Consider the following 24,993-nt stretch of genomic DNA (forward strand, 5'->3'; position numbering starts at 1 on the left):
ATGTTATCCTACTTTGCAGGCAATACATGGGCTGTAATTCGTTCGAGCTGTTATAATTTTCCAACAGCAAATATGCTTTAAAGTACACGTCAGATGGTTATAGAAAGAGACCAACGTTTCGGGAATCATATCTGTCCCCATCTTAAGGGTTCTGTTGTCTATTTGTGTAACCATTTGACGTGGCTGATTGCCCGAGAATATTGAATTAGACGCCGTGAAAGCTTCAAGCCATATATCACGAGAATAAGATGTTCAAGGTGCCTTAATGTTGGTGGATCAGTAGGCTAACTTAGCAATTTAAAAATACTTAGTGAAGAATAGGATTTATCAAAGCCCAAAATTTGCCCCATCAGTAGACATCCCGGGAGGATGGACACGATATCGAAACTGGTCTGCAGCCAACAAATAATCAGGACGCATCCTAACGAAAATGCATTCCATTCCGCTTACAGGATATTTCATACATGATGTACCTTTTAAACCTCATTCCAATAACTGCCTATTACGGTACAAAATCTAAATTAGAATAAGGTGACTCGAGTGTAAAATTCTCCCAACGTCACCATTGACACTTGAGTTAAGATCACCCTGGTTCCTAGGCCAGTGCTCATGCCAGCTGCGCAGAAGCTGTGCGGGTGTGAACATGGTGTATTGACGAGCAGAACGTGTTCATGAAGCATTTACTGATGGGTATCTTAACGAAAAAGAACCGAATAAGATAACAACACACCGACTGGTAACAACGTTTTCGGATACAGGAGGTGTTTGTCTATGTCATGTGTCCATCGAGCGGAAACGCAGCTTAAATTACGGCGATACAGAACAATTGGAAATAGATGCAAGAATTCAATATTTCCATTTGCTTCCTCGTTTTGTGTGTGAATGGGTTTGTTTTATTTGTTGTAGTTAAGAGTTGCGTCTTAAGTGGAACATTCTGTATTTGAAGTCCGCCATGATCCGTGCATTTCATATTACAGACTCCACACTGCAATACGAGTAAACAACTCTACTCACGTAACTTCATCTGATATCGTCACTGCTGTCATCAGTTCTTCACGAAGTCATCATGACACATTCTAGCCTTGAAGACAGGTTACTGGCGAAAAACAGAGGAATAAAAATGAGATTATGCAAATCTACTAAAGAAGTGACGATTCTGTAGTGCAAATACCAAGAACTGTAATGAGCAGTTCATCTCAATACCACAGAGGTGACCTCAATTTCTGAACTGCGACGTGTTTTCTTACAATGCACGCGATCTGAATCCCAAACAACAACTCGAGAAATCGTGCAATTAGCGGACGATTCGTGTTTTAGAAAATCTCGCTAACGCCTTCTAAACGCACGCAAACTAAATTGTGCTCGTCACCGCGTACAGACCGGATCTCGATCCAACTCAGCCTGCGGTACACTGGTCAATTGACACCAACCAAAAAGCTAACAAATGGTGGAGTCCTGCGCAAGCGCAAGACATCGTTCCTTGCTAGGTAACAACATTCCTGCGTAGGATAACGCATTTCTGGAAATGGTAAAAGGTACCTTAAAATTGTAACGGGCGTGTGTTTACGCTAACGGAAGAGCTTGAATATTCAAACGCTGCTGGTGGGAGATTATTCCATCAGGCATCTTGTCCTTTGTGAGAAGGATTTTGGTTGGATGGCTGTCTGGGATTTGAACCCAGAAGTGTTTGGATTGTTTTTGCTGGTGGCCTCTGCGACTTTGGGGGGGTGGGGGGTGGAATTACTTCAGCTGAAGGCTTCCATGAAGTGAAGGTATAGCACCTTTTTGCTTGGAGTTTTTCCTCTAAGGCAGGAGTTCTCACCCTTTGTCGCTGTTGTACTACTAATTCTAATTTAACATATTAAATGTACCACTAACGAGATTCGTTCAGGGAAAACATTTGTGTTAATATTATTTGTTTATTTTACTTAGTACGCGTACCACTCAACATTGGCTCTCGTACCACCAGTGGTACGCGTATAATAGGTTGAAAAACGCTGCTCTAGGGGAATTCGGCCAGAGCGCGTAATTGAATACTCACATCAAACTAGTGCTAAGGTTAAGAATACATGGAGCTTTACCTCCAAATCCCTTAAGTTATACGTCACCATGATCTTTAAGTATAAGGAACACGCCATGTTTTACCGCGACTGTCTACCTGCGCGCATGAACAGAAACTGATAGATGTTCAGTTTGTCAACGAATTCCACGTATTTTACAGAACTTGAAGGCTCATTACCGTGGTCAAAACAGGCATCCACTGTTCCTTATCCTCACCCAGACAAATTCAGTCCACAAGAACGCACACTATTTCATTAATATCCGTGTTAATAGTATCTTCCCATCCACTCCTGAGCCTCCATAGGAATCTCGTCTATTCAGTAGGATTTGAGGTTTTCACAATTCATCGCCCTGATGACGGAGGCAGTATGACCTCTGAAACGTTGGCGGAAACCTACCAGACTACACGGCGCAACAACCCAGAAGACAGAAATCCTTATCTAATCAGGTTTTCAAACTAAAATTTTGTATGCAGTTCTTATTAAAATGCGCACTACGGGTTCCGCCCATCTTATTCTCCTTGATCTGATAATTCTAGCTGTATTTGATGAATAGAAACCTATTAATTACATAACTCCTCTTTACTAGTCGTTTTTTCAGATTTTTTTAAACTTGTCTCATAGGCTTAGTCGTTTTCCTTGGCGTCTGTTCTCAAACACTTCGACTAAATATATGAATTAAAACTCCACCAATCTAGTGTTTATGACAGAATTCGAACAACCTAGGTCCCCTCAGGAAATTCGTTTTTGTGTAAATATGTTTACGTGCTGCATTCTAAATGGCAACGGTCATCAAGAGCAGTGTTTCTCAACGGTGGCCCGCGGGCAGTTGACGGTCTACTCATCATAGTACATATTCGTCATTAGACGTCGATGTTGATTAATTTTTCGTTTTGTTTTTACATTATTATTTTCATGTTCCCATGTGCATAATTCAATTTCAAATGGTCAGTGTCAGTGATGACATATCATACGAACCATGTAACCGCTCATCCGATATTTAGTTTTAGTTAATTAATTCTGTTATTTATATTAGTTTATTAACAGTTTTGTATTTCACACATCTCAAGATGTTTATTGTATTAACAATATTTAAAATTTTAGCACCATTTGCTTGAAACTGAAGTGGACTTCCGCCCCAAATGCTAAAAACTAGCCTTTATTCTACGTGAGCAGAAAAAACATATTTGGGATTTACTTAATCTTCGATCTGGATTCTAAATTACCCTGCTCTAGCTGGATTCTGTTTATTACCGACAACGAGTTACATTTAGGAACAAGCATGGGGAACCAGGTTTTGCGATGTTGTAAGAAGTCTCTCTCTTTCTTGAGAAGGGGCGGCACTTCACACTAAACCCGGACCCTTACGCCAAAGGAAATTAATGTTATACCAGTCTTGGTTGGAGTCTCGATAGCGAAGGTTCCAAAGGCACGCAGGTGATAGATTGACTGAGACTTCTTATAAACTTAATTTTATTTTACTTCTGTAATTTCATTATTAATTAGTGTTAATAAATAGTGGTGACTTCTTCAAAACTTCAATCAGAGTTATCGTTAGCTGTTGCGAACCAGGCCGTTAACACGACCAGAGATAAGAGTCCGCCCACCGACGAGCTAGGACCTAGTGTCATACACCCTGAGATACCCACATCACCCTTGGAAAGAGAGGCAGCTGAACACCCACCCTGAGACGATAGCTCCACGGGGTTACGATCAGTGGACGGTTACGAGCACATCATATTGGAGTAGACTTCAAGTCTTCTTTGATAGTTACATTTTATGCGTGTTCAATATGGCTGCACGAGTTCATTTCAGATTTATACTTTCTTTAAATCGGGACCTAATTCTGACATTCTGTACTTTAATCGTGCATGTTTCGGCTTATCAACCCATCTAAGGCCACCATGAAGGTTCGGACGCTGTAAATTGGCAGCCCCACCACAGAAATATGCCCGGGCAGCTCTCGTAAGGCGGCAAGACCAGAATTAAGTTACTGAAAATGCAAAGACAAAGAAAAACCGGATATATAAAATGATGACGTCTAAAGCAATGTAGTGGAAAAATTGAACGTATCAACACAGAGCACGAGTGGAATCACCCATAAATTAGATTAATTAATTTTGGAACTAAAAACCTAAAAGCAGAAATCCTAGCAGCATCAGAAACAAAGAAAAATTGGAGAGGAAAAGAGGAAACATGAGAATATATGTTCTACTCAGGAGTAGAAATAACATAAAGAGCTGCAGCAGGAGTAGAAATCCTAATTAATAAATGACCGTGCGGGCCCCAGCATCTCCTCCATTCCTCTCTATCCCGTGATCGGGTAGACCAGTGTCTGGTGGCTTGGCCACGTATATTTCTGATGCTATACTCGACGGCAAGAGAGTCTGCCCAACGAGCAGGGAGCCGACCCAGCGGACGTGGGTACCACGTCACAGTGGCAGGTTCAACCAAGCCAAGCCGTGAAGGGTTCATCAATGCCGGCTAACACAGGAGGTGTCTGCCAGGAGCGTCAACCTCCCCGCCCTTGGGACGCCCCAGCCAGCCTCCGAAGGTGGCACACCACATATTGGCTACGACCAGCATTAATAAATGACTGAGGAAAAGAATTATAGCATATATAAATATCTTTAATAGAATAATGTATGCAAGATTAAAGACTGGCAGATCCCAGTGCACAATTTTTAGCGTTTATGCACCAACAGAAGGAAATAATGATGAACCTCGGGACTTCTTCCAGGAATTTCGGAATTAAATAAGCAAAGTTAATAAACAGGACCATATAATAATTGCTGTAGACTTTAATGCCCACGTCGGCAATGTACCAATAAAAAAGCATTGCTTGTTTCGGGGAGATAAGGGTGAACGACAATGTTTAAGAGACTTCTGAAGATCAATGTGGATTTTGACGAGATAGTTCTGCAATGGATGCTATCTCAACTTTAAAACAGATAATAGATAAGAGAAATGAGTTTAATCTCCCCACATATATTTTATTTTCAGACTACAAGAAAGCATACGACAGAGCGGACAGGGGAAATCTATTTACAATACTGGAAGCAAGAAATGTGGATAGAGATTTTATAAGTCTTATAAAAGCATTTTTAAGAGACTTGCAGTTGAATTACGCAAAACAATAACTGATAACATTAGAATAAACCTATGTCTAAGACATCTAAGACATGTGGAGTATCCCGTCTAATTTGAAACAAAAAAATTGATCAAGAGTTAAGCTGTAGAAACAAAGAAAACCAAAAGGATTTGTAAAAATCAAAACCAAAATATGGAACACTACCATACGCCGATGATCAGATTTTAATATCAAACACAGAGGACGACTTACAAAGTTCCTCCAAGATTTTAACAGACCTAGCCGGATTATATGACATGAAGATATAGACAAACAAGACAAAGGCTATGGCTTGTCAAGTTAAAAATATAAGAAGAGTGAAAGTTATTGTAAATAATGAAATCATTGAACAAGTTAAAACATTTAAATACCTAGGATATTTGATAACAGATATACGACAAGACGAAATGGACACCCCATTGATAAATTATAACAGAATAAATAAAATAATAAAGAGAAATTTCGGAAGACAAATGAGGAAAGATATCTTACTGAGATTCCACAATATAGTTAGTAAACCTCCTCTGCTCTATGGGAGTGAATGCTGGGTATTAGCTGAACGGATGAAATTCCTACCACCAAGTAGAGACCACATTCGGAATAATTATATTCGGCAACAACTGAAAGTAGAAAATGTAATTATAGAAATCAAAAATTTCAGACAAAAATTAAAAGGACATCTGGAAATAATGCCCCAGGTATGCCTCCCCAAAGCTGCTATGGGAGAAACCCAAAGGGAAGAAGAGACCTTGGAAGACCTAGAAAGAGTTGGAAGGATCAATAGATCAAAATCTTTATCGGAGCGGGGAAATCAGTATTCAGACCTTGGAAAAGAAGAAGAAGTATCTAGGCTTGAGACAATTAATAACTCTGTATGACATACGCAGACTATTGGTTGAAGCTGGTTGTCTTCTGGGTTACAGCGCCGTCATCAGGGAGATTTCCTCCCTGATGATGGAGAGAGGAAGTACCTCTGAAATATCGGTAAACTTCTATCAGAATACACAGCTTTATACTCGCCGCTGTGAGAACCTTAATTCCTACTTAGACTGCTGGTTACCATTCGTCAATTAGGCGAAGGTTGAGTCTCAGTGCTGCATAGATCAAAATATGGTACCACCGTCCAATCTTTACGTTGGCAGCAGAATAAGATGCGATGGAGGAATGCAGACTTCTAGTTAATTCTGCCATACTAACAGAACACGTTCGTAAATGCTCTGTACTTAAAATGTCACATGTGATGTTACGAATGGACTGATTTCACAGGTTATGTAAGACAACGTACCTCGTGTTGAAACCAGTGTTTGGTAACATTGCTTCGGTGAGTGAAAAAAGAACCTGTCCTAATAAGCCCATATTTCTTAACAAACTGATTAACCAACAGCACAGCCCGTTTCAAGAAGCTAGCAGTCGCTCAGATAATCCAAAAATGTCCCTGCTTCTGTGGAACTCGCCGGTGGATTACCGTGTTCACAAGAATCCGCTGCCGGACCCTACCCTAAGCTAGTTCAATCCAGTTCGCACCCATATACTGTGTGTCGAAGACATATTTTGATATTACCCTCTCAGCTAAGCCTAGACGTCCAAACTTCATAAATCTTACAACAATCTTAGAATCCTTGTCACACTCGCTGGGACACTAGGTATATCTCACGCAAGTTGGAAACCACGGATGAAACATTTCGAATTTTTAAAAAAAAAAAATACAGACCTAAGTTAATCTGAAAATTATGTTCCATTGTGAATCGAGTAAACAGTTCATTGCCTTTAACCGTAAATATAAAAGGAGACGCAATAATTGAAGGCCTAGAATGACCTACTGCATATTTAAAACTCTATTATGTTTTAATTTATAAATACTTGTACAACCTGCTTCCGTCTTTCTGGTTCTTGCCTTCAGTGGACTGAATCTGTAAGTCTTTTTTTGTTTGATGTTTGTCAGCCCCCTCCCTCTCTCTCTCTCTCTCTCTCTCTCTCTCGATATATATATATATATATATATATATATATATATATACACCGTTATGGGCCGGCTGTCTGCTTATGTCTTTTTTCAACCCGTTCTTAAAAATAGTAAAGAAGTGTGCACAACGTATTGTTTTTATAAAAAGTGTTCTTTCTAAACTACGCTCTTAAATGTACCTGTATATTCTGTCTATGTAAGCGCCCTGATCGGAGATCTCTCCAGAAACGAGCCCTGTGCTTTACTGTGGGTTGCGTGCGTGTCTGTTTCGCGTGATGTTAGGTATTCCTCCGCCATAAGTTTCCTGCTTGTGCTAGTGCCACTGCTAGTTCAGACTTTTCGCATGTTCGCCCGTCAGATGTCTAGCTTTGTTTTTTGCATTCATTTGGTAACTACGTTTTATGTTCATAGTTCCATTGCCTAATAAATTTTAGCCACAGTTTCTTCTGTTCTACTGTAATTGTGTTAGTTCTTGAAAACAAATTTTGCGTGTTCCGATTCTTATTTGTTATTGGGGATACTTCTTATTATGTCTTCTTTGATCCTAATTCGTAATGATCTGCCTGTTTATCCTATGTATGATTTACCACAATCGTGATATTCCTGGGTTTTATTTCTTATTTTCAGTAATTTCCCATCTGCACTGCCCGAATATTTTGCCAGTATGCTTGGGCAGGTTTGAAACTGCCTTGGTGTAGCTTCCACAATATGTAAATGTTGGCTATTTCAATCCATTTGTTTCTTTATGTATATCTGCGTTCTGTTATAACAGTTTTTTCTGTCTACATTTGTTTTGCTGTCGTTCTTTGTCCCCTGTCTGTTCGTGTATTGGTAAATTGTTCATCCCGTATAGCGAAATACTCAATATCTCAATTTATTATTCATTAATCATACCTTCAGTCAATGCTATACAGAGTGACTCAAAAGTATGTTTACAAACTTTGTGTGCGTGTTCCAGGATAAAAAAATAAGAAAAAATGTTCCTATGAACATGGGGTCGCAAATGTTTAATTTTAGAAATAATAGCCAAAAATAAGTTTCAATGAATGACTTTATATCAAAGTGAATCCAGCTTCCAGCAAAGATTTTCAATTAACGTTTGGGCAGAAATTATTGGGGACATACTTGGTCCACACATGATTCCATCACGTCTAAGAGGACCTTCATATCGGTGATTCTTAAGAAGACACTTGCCACGTCTCCTTAAAGATTTACCACTGAATACAAGAAGACAAATGTGGTTTATGCACGACGGAGCCTCAGCACACTTGTCCCATTGCGTAAGATATCATCTCAATGAACTGTACCCTCAGCGATGGATTGGGCGTGGTGGCCCCAGTAGCATGGCCACCGAGGTCACCGGACCTGACTCCATTGGACTTTTATCTGTGGGGTCACTTGAAGTCCGTCGTTTATGCAACGTCCATTAACAATGAAGACGACCTATGGGAACGTGGGCGGAATGCATGCCAGATGATTCCAGGAAACCCTGGTGTGTACGAACGAATTCGTCAGTCTTGTTTACGTTGTGCTCGTGTATGTGTGGAGAATGGAGGAGCAACATTTGAGCATCTGTTATAAAGTAACATCCCTGTCCTTATATTCGAAAATAAAGGCATACATTGAAACTTATTTTTGGCTATTATTTTGAAAAAGAAGCATTTGACACCACATGTTCATAGGAATATTTTTTCTTATTTTTGGATCCAGGAACACGCACACAAAGTTTGTAAACATACTTTTGACTCACCCTGTATATTCTATGCATAAACCATTTAAACTATTAGTTTTTAAGACGGGGCAAAGAAGGGGTGGAAGAGGTGACTAAAACTCAGACGTGGAAGAAATTAACAAGTTATGCGAGGACAAGATGGAAGAATATAGTGGCACGAAAGGGACAAATGAAAAAAGAAAGAAACAGGGCGAGGAGCTATGATACGAAAAATATTGGGTGAGACTGCATCTCTATGGAACTGCGGTCGCTAAAGGTCCGTGATTCATCCACCAGGTCATATGTGAGTGAATATACGTAGATCAGCGGCGAAATTTTATTGACAGCGAAAAATCGAAGAACTCGGATAAAACTCTACCCAACCGCCACTTTGTCCACCACAGACCCCAACGTACGGACTGATTCGGGCGAGAACTGGGGCCTCTGCGGTGACCAGCAGGCGACCAACCGCGAGAGCTGTGAGCGGCACGGCCGACTTCTTGTCGCAGTGCATAACGGTGAACTTCTTGCTATGTGCCAAGTCGTTCTTTGTCACTACTGCCACTGAGTTTGTTAGAGTGCCTAATTCGTAAAGACTGACATGTACGATGCCCTAGTACGTTAAGTCGTAACCCAATTCAACTCTCATGTCCCCTTACGTGCAGCACAGTTCGTTCGCAAGAGGTAATTGTGCCACCATTTCCCAGTCACACCCCGTGCCTTTTTAATAAATGCTGTTAGGTCTTTACTAATCGTAAAGTTCACGGCGTACATAGTTGAGAACACTGTTTCGTATTCGGAAGGCACCAAGTCTGAATTATGTTCTAGGAATGTAATCTTTAAATATTTAAAAATTTTACCTATAACACGACTAGTTTCCTAATGCTACGGTCACATTGGATTCGAATTTATTCGACTATGGTTTTTGCGTGTACGCATTAATACTACCAGGCTGTTCACACTGAATACGACTGATTTCAATTTGCTTTACAGTGGACTGTAACAGCCTTGGATGAGTGGGATTTCTGTCCTTGGAAAACAGTGCTATTAAAATATTGATTCTCAGAAAGGTAAAGAATTTTGTGTTCGTGAATTGTTCACGGAGAGAGGAAAAAGCAGTGAAAATAAGCAACTTTCCAAGATCTTTTCAAGCTAATCCTTTTTTATGTTTAATAATAAACTGTGGAACTTTTAGTTGTATTCTGGAAAACATTACTCTTTGTTTACAAAAGAACAGAATTTATTTTCAAATACCAACATTTTAAGCGATGTCTTGTTTGTCCTTTTATTCCCAATAGCGATTTCCTCGTGACACACATTGAATTAAACGATCGTAATTCATATCCCATAGAGACAGTCGCAACAAAGCTAGTAAAACCCAAAATGTTTTTAAAGATATACTTGGTCATTACGAATTCGTGCGAGTAGTAATCGGATTAATGCGCATCCAATGTGCCCACAGCCCAACGCATTTCGTTGTCGGATACGATATTTCATTAATATTTTTTTGTTTTGGACTTTATCAGTCGTCTGTTTCTTTAAAGTTCAACAAATCTCAAAACCTTAAATATCACTCCGTTCCAAAGGATGTCTCGTCCGAAGATTTCTGTCTTCTGGGTTATTGCACCGTGTAGTCTGGTAGAAGTTTACAGGCGTTTCAGAGGTCATACTGCCTTCGTCATCAGGGCGATAAGACTACACGACGCGACAACCCAGACGACAGCCATCTTCAGACTCACCGCCGTGAAAACCTCAAATCCTACGATGTCTCTTCCATTGTCTTCAGGTAGAAAGGAGAGTGACACCTCTTCTTTTAGATCAGGTAGATCCGACTTGTGGCCAACAAATCATTCTTCAGTGTCCGAACAAAAGAACACACACATTGCGATCGAGTTGCGCGTGAGGCCTGAAGAATAATCTTACAAGCTTCAAAAGTGAATCAAATATTATACATAAAATTGTAACATGACTTTATATTGTTGTTAAACTTATGCTGCTCCGGTTGGTGGCGCGGTTGTGCACCGCTAGAGCACTTCTGTGTCGCTCTCTGTGGGCAGAGACTTTCGACGGTCTGGTTCGCTACCCAAGAGGTCCTATCGCTTGTGAATCATGTGTTTAAAAAGTCTATAATATCCGTAAAGTGGGTAACTATTTTCAGTCTTAAGCTCCAAGAAGAAGATAAGAGTAGCTCAGATCATGTACTGATATCAAAATAACATGTCAAAAGAGCGATATTGTTGAATGTGGCACTTTTGTTTCTTACTTTATTTACCGACATTTCCTCGATTGTATACATTGTTGTAATAAATTGAAGGATGGTGAATTGGGAAAGATGTAGAATGATGCGTTTGTGTCCTGTTTCATATATAGATTTATCTGAGGAAAACCATGAACAAACCTAGGTAATGATAACCGGTCTCCGAGGCAGGAATCGAGGACCTTCCGAATAGAAAGCAGGATAATTACCACTCGACTGGGACGTTCGGTGTACGCCATGGTATTACCTGTAGCTCCAACGTAAAAATAATTCGCTTTCGTTTATTCTGATTAGTAACTCACAAACAGGACGATTTGTGGTAGAAGAGTCAGTAAGGGTACAAGATTTCAAATGATGTATCCCTATCATTTTCAGTTGCTCCTTGAAGGGAAATTCTACAGTGTGTTCGCTGAAAAAGTTAAATACAACTGTCACTTGCCGGCTCCCGGAAGGAACTGCATGAGTCACGGCCCAGCGAAAACAGCGACTACTGCTAAAATTATTTACACAACAGTGCAGTACTGGTTGTTCTGTGTGTGGACATGGTTTAATTTCCTTTTGAACAGTGCTTTTGTGTATGAATGATGTGTGAAACGTAGTTCCCCTAGAAAGTGTCGGAGAAAATTTCGTTACAAATTTTCCGGAATCACAGTTATAAACATAACAGGTATCCATAAACTTAATAAGGAAGTCAGGTATAGTGGGTCACTTCTGGATAAGAAACTTGCTAAAAAATGTTGTGCGCTTGCCAAAGAAGAAACAGGCGAAGTTGTCCGAAAACATATCACAGAAATTACTGAGACACCTTGCATAAGAAACTGGCACCCCGAAATAGTCAGCAGCCGAAGCGACGAAGCTGCTTTTTGGGCCGTACAACGTTGGTCTCCCTGCATTGCAGTCATGTGACCCGGCTAGCAAGATTAATTTCTGCAACTGGTTTTTGCAGTCAGTTCATGTCGGTGAAGTTGGCCTTCGTGTGACTTTTTCTGACCAAGTGTGGTCTCATTTGCACGGACATGTTTCCGCAGACAATTCTGTGGCCGAAAGTCGTGGCTTTCGCCAGCACGTTCGCCCGACGTCACCCCACCGGAGGAAGTCTAAAGCACGAACCACCATGCCGAAGAAGAGGTAATGGAAGACACGAAGGGAATTTTTGTAAGATACGCAGGGAAATTTTGGTGGATTCTCAGAAAGAGCATCTTCCGGTAAATTTCACAATATTTAAACGGTAAAGAGAGTGTGTACGTATGCAGGGACATCATCTTCAGCACCTTTTAAAAAAAGTACTTTTGTTGAATGTTGTTGTGGAGAATCTGGAAAGTCTTTCAGCGCTTGGCGGTGTGACATGCAGTTCTAGCTAGGAGCTGGAAAGAGACAGGTGCGTCAGCGAACGCAATGTACACTTGAACGATGCATTGCATTATGCCCACTCGTTTCACTTGTATTCCATTCTTACCGACTGTGAAGACATCATAAACATTCTCTCTCCATTCTTATGAACCCGAACTATGCCAGTCGCTCGTCAGCTTGACCTTGAATATTAAGAGATTCCAGAGACAGTGAAAGTTAAGAAGTCAGTAAACTTATTCTCTCGTGTAGAAAGTTGTTCGACAAGTAAGCGTAGTTACAGGGTACAAATAATTATTGCCATAAATTACATAATCAATTAAACAAAGAACATCCCATGATTTGCTGAATGGATTTTTAAATAAAATTTTCAATTTTCAATCCTCGACTTGTCTGTTTCGCAAAGCATAAGAAGTATGTTATTTGCAGCGTAAACAAATTAATTTCAAGCAGTTTTGATATTAATTTTGTTCAGCTTTTGAATGTACATTTTTATGGTACCTGAAAGCAGAAATGTTGCTCCATTCTTCCGAAACACTGAATATTACATGCAACCTTTATGTAAACACTAAGTTTACAACTGTTTGAACAGGTGACTGGTTTAACGTTAGCTTTATAAATAAACGTCTGACGTGATTTGCTAAATAAATTTTGTTACACCGAGACCTTCAATTTCCCGTGTTCATGTAGCTCGCTGCATGCATAATTTCGTCATAATGGATCCATGGAAACCATGATGTGATTAAAATATAAAACTTAAGTATGTGATATTAATATATCATAAATGACCTGAATATAATTTCTATAGACCTGCATGTGCGTAGATGTGTTTTTTGTCTCTAACTGTGTCCAAAAATGAAGGTACCAAACCGAATAGCTTTGACTGACGTAAGATTTATTACTAAAACAACGTGTGATATACTATGGCAAAACAACGTTAAATTAAGTAATAAACTAATCTATATTTCATATGTCTTCATTAATTAAAACACTGATTTTGGTAATTTATGATAATTTAAATTAAACTGACCTCCAATGTGGCCTGCAAAGTTATTCGCACTATCGTGTTGCAGATACCTGGAATTTTTTCCTAAATCTAAGAGATTATGAATCAGTAATGAAAAATTGAACTGATTCGTCTCAAACAGTCACAAAAAAAGGAACGTCCTTCGCAGTTTCTTCATACAGGCACTGTCATTGCCTTTTCTCTATTTTCAGTGCCTTCTGAAACTAAAGCAGTACTAAAATAATCAGTTCCCATCTCCACCGCATATCGTCATGGTCGACAAAGGGGTGAATAAGTGACAAGCAACACCTCACAAAAAAGGCCGTACTGAGACTAACTTCTTAGAGCCGAGCCCTCTTGAGAAACTGAGAGGTACATTCCCCGCCTTTTATGGGACCCGAAAGACCGTTACCGCGTTCACAACGGCCAGCGACGACCATTATCAACGTGGTGATCGGCTTTGAATTAAATATCATGGGTTGGATTTTACAGATGGCTTCGGTAAATCCGGTGTAACCAAGGATTGCCAGTCGCGATCTCGGGAAATTATTCTTCGTTGACTGATGATGCAACGCATCTCGCAATGCAAGTGGGTTCTGTTGGTGGATTCACATAGAGCAGAGTCCCGATTACCCGAAATTCCGTTTTATCTGATGTGCCGTGTCAGAACACTCCATTTTATGAGCATTAAACTCAGCACGTAGCGGAATGAACAGTAATCCTCCACCCAACACTTTCTACATTTTATGCTCTCAGTTGCTGTAGACGTACTAATGTTCAGACGCTGGCGTGTTCTTGCCTCAAAGAAAAGGAAGGAAACTCAGATCAAAATACTCTTTACCAATTACTTTAAAAAATAAATGCTTTGATTTGATGTCATACTGTATTTTCTTCGTAATTTGGTAATATCGTAAACTGAGTTTTGAATTGAGATTATACGGGGTGTAACATTATTTTGTAGAACAGTCTCGAAGTGACGACCCTCTACCTCTAAGCATGCCTCACATCGTGAGAACATGGTCATAGACACACGTCGAAGTTTCTGTACGGGAACAGCGTAAATTTCATGTCCAATATTTGCTTGGCGTTCTTCCAGAAAGTGCGGATTGTTCACATACACTTTTTTTTCAGCGTGCCACAAATAAAGGTCACAAGGATTTAAATCGGGTGATCACGAAGGTCACAATCCTCGACTTATAACTCGTTTGCCGAAGACTTCATGTAATGGAATCATATAATTGTTCCCAGTTTTCTTCAGCAGTCAGCTGTTCAAAGAAAGGTGAGAGGACCAATCTCTCATTATGTTCGGAATTGTTTCGTAAAAAAACAGGGGCCCAATTATCCTCCGCGCACTAATTGCAGACCAAACCTCAACTTTTAAATCACGCAATGGCACTTCGTGAACAGCATGAAGCTATTTTGGTTGTTATGTAACCACTTTAAGTAAACTACGCCTCATCAGAATACTCATTCCTGAAACCACCCAAAAGTATCAAAATTCTTCCTTCACAATCTGGAGGACGGTAGTCTTGTAAGGCAGTAACTTTAACAACTTTGTACCAGTCTGAGCTGTAATTATTACCAACCCACACTGAAGAGCCAAAAGACGTAACGACTTCTTCGGATTTGCTTCTAATCGAGCCCCGATGTCATCAAGTTTTTCTTCAGTCAGTGCATATATTTTTTGAGATTTCGTTTTGTCCAACACCGATCACATAGAACGTAATTTTGTTACATGGCACTGTACTGTTAGGATAATCCCTACGGAACTTTCTACGGCATTTCCTACATGAATAACGCTGTACAAATGTAAGATTTGAGGTTTTCACAGCGGTGGGTATGAAGCTTTCTGTCTTCTGGGTTGTTGCGCTGTGTAGTCTGGTCGATGTTTACCAACGTTTCGGAGGTCATACTGCCTCCGTCATCAGGGCGATGAGTCTGAAGATTTCTGTCTTCTGGGTTGTTGCGTCGTGTAGCCTGGTCGATGTTAACCAACGTTTCAGAGGTCATCAGGGCGATGAATCATCGCCCTGATGACGGAGGCAGAAAACGTGGGTAAACATCGACCAGACTACACGACGCAACAACCCAGAAGACAGAAATCTTCAGACTCATCGCCCTGATGACGGAGGCAGTATGACCTCTGAAACGTTGGTTAACATCGACCAGACTACACAGCGCAACAACCCAGAAGACAGAAATCTTCAGACTCATCGCCCTGATGACGGAGGCAGTATGACCTCTGAAACGTTGGTAAACATCGACCAGACTACACAGCGCAACAACCCAGAAGACAGAAATCTTCATCGCTGTACAAATGTATCGTACATGAATAATTTCAGTTCATCACTATACTTAATTTTCGAATTGTTTTCCCCAACACTGCGAACTGTACTTTTATGTACCTCACGGACAGCTGACCATGCCAAACTCGCAGCACCGAGTGACAAATAGTCGGTTTTGCGGCCAGAAGTGGGCATGTGTGGGCGAACAATTTTCTAGCCGGCCGGTCTAAGGACAAATGGGATTCCCTGTATTTATCCTCACCTTTTTCATTAGTCTTCCGTATTATCCGACATTTTCGACTATCCGATTGTCCGTTTTAGTGTAAATTATTTAACTTTTGCTACAATTCCAGCCAAGAAAAAGCCTATTGTAATCTGCCTATATTTTTCTTACATCATTTTTAAATTACTAATTTTATTTCGTTAGATCTGAATCTCCTGCTTCATTCGCTATTCTTCTTACTAATAAATACTTATTTTCAATAACATCACAGCAAATTTCTTCCTCATCTGAGCAACCATGACGCATTCACGAGCAGAACTAACTTTATTCTCAAACATTACTTCGCACTGAAATCGTATGCTGCTGTTTGTGAAGTATTTGGCGATAATTATCCTGCCTAGTGTGTAAAAAATTTCGCGTCTTCGACACGCTGGTGGACACTGTCAGCATCTGCTCTAAAACAAAAAGTAAATACTCGTAGAAGCTTGTGTGCCTTGTAGTGATGTCACCGACGCTTATGGATGCTGTTGTAGTTAGGGTTACGTTTTAAAAGGACATTCTGTTTATGTGATCACATTAATTATAGCCCGTAAAGCAATTAGAAACTCACCTTCGTTCAACGAACCACTTTCAAGGAAAGCATTACTTTCCTACAATGAGGAATTTATCACTCGTAATTACATATACGACTGTGGATGAATTAACGAGGACACAACACTTCCTACCTACAGGTATTTTGCTCAATCCCTCTATAAAAACTTGCAGCAAAGTGCAAGGCATAAAACTGAATAAAGGAATGTTCAAGAAGCTGAAAGTAATTAACAAAATTTCAACGGCATGTTTATTGTATGACTACGAACTGAACTGAGATGATTATGACAGCGCTATGCTACAGCTACTGCCTGGAATTTCAAGTGGGCCACTAGGCCACATCAGAGAGCGAATGACTTACGTAGTTAACTGTGCAATTATGGCCTGAAGTATTCAGCATCGTCACCAGGGATAGGAAAATCACAATCAGTAGGCCGCACACGACCCATCAGAATATTCAGCATGCTAAATGTCAATTTTCTTTTATCAAGTTCCTCCTACCAGTAACAAGAAGCTTTTGTACAAAGGAAAGCTAACTTCATTCGTCGGCATTATCCACTAAATATTAGTTTTGTAATTACTTTCAAGGAAGCAGCTTTTGTGAATACAGTGATAAACCTTTGGGTTCCAGAAAGAACGTGGGTTATTCTTTGACAAGCCAAGTATAGAATCGACTGTTCAAAGAATTTCCTGCAACAGAGTGAGTGAGTAAATAAATCAGATGTTTCGAAACATGCATAAGTACTATTCACTAACATACCTTCCAAAGCAAACTACAGTTGGGACTTCCTTGGTATAAGTCAGACGCACGGGTAGGAAACTGACGTAATCTCTGGTAATAGTACCCTTTCAATCATTAATAATACGAAGTATTGTTAAACTTTAAAGATATCTTATATTGGGTAAAATATTAAAAATATATACATATTCAGACTTTAAAGGTTCTTTTGATAATGTAAATATGACTATGCTTTTTTTTTATTATTACCGATTCAAGGAAGTAACCTTGTTTTGTTGCGTGAGTTTGATCCTATAACCTTCAGAGCACGTGTGTCCAGAGTCATTTCCACCAAACAAAATTCTTTATGCCAATACATTAAGAAGTCGATCACATAAGCGGCAGAACACTGTTATACCCCCGGCATTCAAACAATACAACACAAAGGCAAACAAAACGCTCGTTCACACATGCTCTGGGCCAATCAAACAGCAACATTCACTTCAGCGTATACTACATTCGGATTACGCAACACGAACGAAAATGTCTCGGCTGGGCCGCAGTCATAACCTATAAATTGAGGATCACTTTCGCACTGTGGTGCATGTCAAAGTACACAGCAGAAAACATTGCACAACTTTCTAACTCGTATCTAATGTGTGTTAAGAGAATCCCTGAGTTTCACACAGTTGTTTTTGGTACATGTAGTCTAGACAGTTGCCTTTTAGTATAATAAAACTATAAGACATTTATTGATATTCAAGTGCTTTTGGAAAAATTATCCTTTAGTGTTTCAACCTTCATGTAATGTTCTTCATTTTTAAATTATGCCTAAAAATTGCCAAACATGACGGGTTCTTAGCCCGACTCATATTTTTTGTAACTATCATCCGGCATGATAAAATATTAGTTACCTGATTCCAGAAGACATTTTTTAAGATCGTCAGTATTCCAAAGCACCTATCACTGTGAGCAACTTAATTACAAATGTAATCAAGAACTTGAATGCTTCTTACTGATAACATCTGAGAGGGAAGCAAGCAAATTATAACAGAAAATAAACCTGGTAAAGCAGTGTCAAATATCTCACTAATGACCGATGATTCAGTAATATGTGAACCTCTTTGCAATAGTAGGCCTAATTTAATAGAATTTAAATAAATTTCTGTGTCATTATGTAAATTGCCCTCATTTATAATAATCTTGCAGCCCACAAGTGAATAATAAAGGTGAATGTGAACCCAAGACTGGAAAAGGCTGAGAACTGCCGACCTGAAAGGTTCACTAATGAAAATGTTTAAAAACGTTTTGCATTAGAAAAGGGAATAAGTTCCTATTCTTCAAGCATAAATCAGAGTAAGAGACAGTAAGAGGAAACAGTAGCCAAAGAACTCATAACTCTTTACTCTTTAACATGACATCTAGATGACGTTGGAGTACGTAATATAAGAAAACAGTGTAAATATTATGGCAGCATGTGCAGAAGACTTTTATATAATTTGCTGGCATGTGTCACTTCAAATAACCTAAACTTGATATTTACAGAGAACAAAAATGGAGCACCGAGTTTATGCCCAATAGAGACAAATTTCAAACACACTTTACTAGTTCCAGGGTTCAGATTCTCATCTCAAAGGACACAAGATATCGCTTAACTGTGTTCCCTTCAAACTGCGTATTAGCATGGCACTCGTGACTGAAAAATATACGCACCAGAAACAACATGTGTATTGAACCACACAGTCAGATAAAATTGCATTGTAAAATATCTAACCAATAATATATTCTTTGCAGCTCCGAAGAAACATAGCCGACTGCAGTCAACCACAGTTTGATGATCCCTTCCTCTTACGCTGGCTCAGAGGTAAGTAGTATTAATTTTAATGTTGCTGTCACTGTCTCCTTGGATGCCAATACCTGAACCCGTGTCATTTCGTGCTGGCATCCGTATCTATAAAGTCTTCCTCAAAAATCCCCCCCCCCAATTAAGCATCTGATGCATTTTCTCAGCACAGTATGTGTTACACTCTTGAAAGATATCTGCAACAATTTGTCACCATTTGAAAAATTCTCCTCTTCTTTTACCTTAAATAATCTTTCAAAATATGTAGAACATTTCACTAGCATACTGTTAAACTGTTAACTACAGAATTTCATCTGGCCAGCATCCCCATACATCACTGAGGAGTAAATCACTTTTTGAAGATTTCTGTCTTCTGGGTTGTTGCGCCGTGTAGTATGGTAGACATTCATCGCTCTGATGATGGAGGCAGTATGACCTCTGAAACGTTGGTTAACATCGACCAGACTACACAGCAGAACAACCCAGAAGACAGAAATCTTCATACTAAGAATCGCCATGATGACGGAGGCAGTATGACTTCTGAAACGTTGGTAACCATCTACCAGACTACACAGTGCAACAACCAAGAAGACAGAAACCTTCATACCCACCGCTGTGAAAACCTCAAATCTTACAAATCACTTTTCCTGTATGGTAATGTTAAATGAGGAATGTTGGCTATAAAAATATCACATATCTCTCAGTTCACTCAGTGCGCTTAACTAGCTTTCAATAAATGGTGAAAATACAGATTAACATAAACAGAAGACCACAATCCAAATATGTTATCTGAATTGTTGATAGAATAACAAATCAACCCTTAGAAAGCCAACATATATCACTTCCCCAATGCAGAATAATGCACTTTCATTAAGTTCACAGTCTGAATTAAAGGGAGCAGAAGTTAAATAACCAATGGAGGTAAAAGCACTAAAGAGAAGCTTTCGTGGTGACTGAAGTTGATGAAAGACTCTCAGGTTACAAGCCACGTCAGGTGGCTGAATGTTGAATAAACCATATCGTCTGCCAACATTTTAAGAACAATCTCTGCTCTTATCCTCAGGGTTGCTGCATAGAAAATCTAATCCTTTGTAGTGCAGCAACCCTGAGGATGAGAGCAGAGATTGTTCTCGAAATGTTGGCAGACGATATGGTTTATTCAACATTCAGCCACCTGATGCGGCTTGTAATCCAAGAGTCTTTCATCAAGAGCATTCCTTGTTTATGAATATTGATTTAGGTGGAAGTATTCATTATAAAAATGTATGCTGAAGACTCAATAACAATAATGTACAAGAAGCATCTTCTGACATGATGTCCAGGAGAGTTACTTTTTTTAAATCCAGTTTAGTTGATTTTCACTGATTATAATTTTAATTATCTTCATATAATGGCATTTTTTGAAGACATACATATAGTGGCATCTAATGATACAAACATCATCAGCTATTAATTTAGGATTGTTAAATAACTCATAAAACATCCACTGACATGAAACCACTGATGTTATACAAAGCTGTTTAAGGAACTTAACATCATAGTCAAGTAGTTAGTACACCTGCTTGGTATTTGGAAGATCCTAGGTTCAAATCTCAGTCCAGAGATCAGCACTACTGACTGAGGGTTCTTGTGGTTTTTGTCAGTCCCTCCAAACTAATTCTAATATGTTAGATTAAAATAAGGACTACTTTCTTGCACTCCTTTCCAAATAATTGTTAAATATTCGTCTTATCATTTGGCACTCTATAATTTGAGCAATTGGAAGTGTAGGTTAATAAATGAAGAATAAGGTTCAACATTCAATTTAAGGGGTGTTTTAACAATAGTAGTGTTTAAAAACATTCTGAGATGACATCTAAAGATCTTTAGGTAATAAATACAGCACTATACCCATTTAAGGATGTTTCAAAACTTTTTCAGTTTAGTTGACAAATCTCATATCCATACCATTTTAAATGCATGTTTCATTGTATGAAGACTAGTGCAGAGGGACATATTATCTTCTGCATTTACATTTGTTTGTTTGTTTGTTTGTTCAGATCACCTCACAGACAAAAACACAAAAAAAAATTATTCCTTCAGTTCTGTTATTCCTCAGATGATATCATTAAACTCTCAGGGTTATTTGGTTTGAAAGCAACATCAAATTCCTTATAAAGTCTTTGTTTCTTTTTCAGCACGCAATTTTAATGTGGAAGCTGCTGAAAAAATGCTGCGAGATGTAAGTAGAATACAGACTCATACACATTTCATTGCTCATTTGTAATGTACTGAATTAAGTATAGACAATCACCGTTTCCTATTGCCATTCCATTTCAGTCATTTCCATATCTTTGACCATGGATCCAAAAATTCAGTCAGCTGTTATATTGGATATGGGTCAAAGTAATGACAATTTCCATTCCTGTAAGAAATATTCCCTTGATCACTAACTTGTAACAATTTTACACAGCTGCAGGAGTCTAATATTATAAACAGTCTCAACACTGGTCAACTAAATTAAATCTTATGTAATTTCTCATAGTGATACACTCTAAAAAAATACTACTTTTGTATGAAACATACCCAGATTCACCTCTACAAGCTCATTGGGTAAACAAGCAAAATATGTACCAATCTTTTTGGTTTTTACTGCTCAAGTTTGTATTTCATCAACATGATTTTGTCAGGTATCTTTTTAAATGTCGTAAAATCGACCACAGTTTAGGGGTGAAAAATATGTGAGACAGACTTTGAATATAAACAGAAAATGAAACTACAAAAGGACAGAAAGATAATACATTGACCACAAAAGGCGCTTATATAATTGTAGAGGCTACGTCAAATATAATATACTACAATAAAAAATCTAAGACAGGAAAGGAATAAAGAATTCAATGTGCCACTCCTTAATTTATGACATTGTACATGAAGAGAATGTAGATACATAGTAAATAAGTTACAAAGTATATACATAGCATAACAATTCTGATATGTTTACTTTGTTATTGACTACAGATAATTTCCAGTTTGTGAATGTGAACTTTCATTTTTTTATTGCACACTCTTGAATTGGTTTTGCACAATATTTTTTATTACTACAGACTTCCTTGAAAGAACAGTTAAGACAGGTTTAATGGTATATCTTAGCTAAAAACATGCTGACAGAACCTACCTACAAATCAAAATAAATGATCACTTATATCATCCCTAACTTATATTAGGGATGACTCCAAATTTGTGAAAGGACCTCAAATATGTTCTTCCTAGTTTTTCACATCAAATATTCAAACACATTCATTCTTACAGTCTCTTAAATGGAGAGAAAATTTGGAAGTGGAGAAGCTAAAAGACTGGGAACCTCCAGAAGTAATCCAGAAGTACTACCCCAGTGGAATATCAGGATATGACAAGGATGGAGCTCCAGGTACGAAAGCCACCATGTTAAACCAGTCTGTAGCAGTACCTTCTCCTTAATAATGAATCAGAAATTTTGAAAAGGGCCTTAGTCCAAAAGCTCCAGTTTTTAGGAACTAAGGAAAACAGTTCTTACCATGTATGATTTGAGGTTTTAACAGTGGTGAGCCTGAAGATTGCTGTCTTCTGGGTTATTGTGCCTTGTAGTCTGGTAGATTTCCACCAACGTTTCAGAGGTCATACTGTCTCCATCATCAGGGTGATTCATCAAATCGCCCTGATGATGGAGGCAGTATAACCTCTGAAACGTTGGTGGAAATCTACTATACTACACGGCACAATAACTCAGAAGACAGCAATCTTCAGTTCTTACCACATTTATCAAGTCTAGCAAAACACGATAAGCCAGAAAATAATATTTAGGGTCATAATAAAATTTGTTTTCAATTCTGCTTCTACATAACTACTGACTTTAAAAGAAATTTTTTGAAAATTATGTAAGACTCCTTTAAATGAATAATCTGAACGTGTTATTTTGTCACACACTATCAATAAAGACACTTTATTGACTCGCAAATATATCTCTAACAATGATAATTTGATTTTGAATAGGCCAAGCTGAGAACAACAGGCAATGCTGGCATTTGGAGTTCAATAGTGGCTCTTGTCCCCCAATGTATACTGATAAAACAATACCTGAATTTAACATGGTATATTCAAAATGCATGCAAAAAGATGACTGGAAAGTAACTTTGCTCACACATGCTAGGAGTTACAAGCATCACTTCACCTTAGAAATGGCCTCATTTTTGGAATGTGGTCCTTTCAAAAGCAATATAATATGGTAAACATTCAGTAGGCTGCTTCAGTGTGTGCAATGATGCCCTTTCTATGCAGAAAAATATATATGTGCATAGAATATGAAGGTATTCTAAATCATTTTCACTAAAAATGGAATAAGGACCTTTCAAAAATGAGTGATTCAATAATCCACAATCTAAATACAATTGTTTCTTAACTGAAAATGTTACAATTTTGACCACACACTTCTCCTTTTGTAAGCACTCTTATTTTTATTCAAACAAAATTTTTGTCAAGTGTTTGATTTTAAATCCTTTTTTTAACCTCTTTCACAGCTTGTTTAAAAAGTACATTTAATTGATTAAATTCAAAAGCTAACTAACTAGATAGATGGCTTAGGGAACCCAAAAGTTGACCACTAAAATAACCAAAGCCCTGCACCAGTCTTTGTCCTGGACAAGCAAAATCCAGTCACCTTCAAATCTTTTCTCCCATAGATCCTGCCTGATATTATCCTCACATCTACATCTAGGGCTTCCCAGCCAATACCTGGTGCACACATCTTGCCCCATCCATCTGCGTCACAAGCCCCACCCATCTCATTCTTCTTGACTTAATGGCCCTAACAATATTGGGGGAGGAGTACAGATTGTTAAGCCCATCATTATGCAGTTTTCTCCATACCCCATCCTCTTCTCTCCTAGCCCCAAATATCCTCCTCAACACCCTATTCTCAAACACCTGCAATCTGTGTTCCTCCCTGAGAGTGAGAGACCATGTTTCAAAAAACAAGAGGCAAAATATTTTAATCTTTAGGTTCTTAGAAATCAGACGGTAAGACAAAATATTTTGAACTGAGAAGTAGCAAGCATTTCCAGAATTTAATCTCCTCCTAACTTCCTCATGAATATCATTTTAATTTGTTATTGTTGTTCTCAAATATTTGAATTTTGTCACACTTTCAAAGGATTTATTAGCCACCCTAATATGATGGGACACTAACATATACTTAGTTTTTTCTGAATTTATTTCTAGGACCACCTTTTTACTAGCTTCTAGTAAAACTTCCGTGTTCCTCTTTATTGTATTTATATCATCACCCAATAAATTAACGTCATCAACACATGTCAATAGATGATGTGTCCTTCAATACCAAATCACTCAATAAAATAGGAATGGAATGGAAAATTACCATACATACTTGTACATCTAAGAAATTCTGGTTCCTGTAACCAATATCAGGTTATCTGATAAAGAAGTTAATTTCATTAAAACTCAAAACTTATCAGGTTCAATTGTACCACCTATGAGATCAAATATGCAGATAAATTATGCCTTAGTATGGAAAGTTTTAAATTGGCTAAGAAATACTATGTAGATTTACTATCAAAATATCTATATGCACCTCCAGGCCTGTAAAGAACATTAATCATTCTTAAGAAACTGACTGCATTTCATATCAAGTGTCAGAATTAAGTTTTCTTGAAATTAAAAGATCATACCTGTGTTATAACATATAAAGGGCAAGAGAATGGACATTAAATGTTATACTGAACTTAGCAGTCTACTGACATTTTAATGATTCTTAAAATGCATTGGAATTAAGAGCTTCATTCTTACAAAATTTCAGCTTCTATTCTGTTTTGGTATTATATCCAGCTA

At 38.4% G+C, this 24,993-nt stretch overlaps 1 protein-coding gene across 1 annotated transcript in view; it reads left to right on the plus strand.

The window, feature by feature from the left end:
* LOC110829388 (SEC14-like protein 2) overlaps positions 1–24,993 on the plus strand; it is a 51,452-nt gene that overhangs the window by 18,398 nt on the left and 8,061 nt on the right. Inside the window, exons 4-6 of the mRNA XM_022063057.2 lie at positions 19,086–19,155; positions 21,312–21,355; positions 22,423–22,540. Of these exons, the coding sequence (XP_021918749.1) occupies positions 19,086–19,155; positions 21,312–21,355; positions 22,423–22,540 (232 nt within the window). The remainder of the gene's footprint in view (positions 1–19,085; positions 19,156–21,311; positions 21,356–22,422; positions 22,541–24,993) is intronic.

Source organism: Zootermopsis nevadensis, unplaced genomic scaffold (assembly GCF_977971745.1).
Source record: "Zootermopsis nevadensis isolate Lab colony 2312 unplaced genomic scaffold, Znev_1.0 Znev_ptg000019l, whole genome shotgun sequence".
Classification (NCBI taxonomy): domain Eukaryota; kingdom Metazoa; phylum Arthropoda; class Insecta; order Blattodea; family Termopsidae; genus Zootermopsis; species Zootermopsis nevadensis.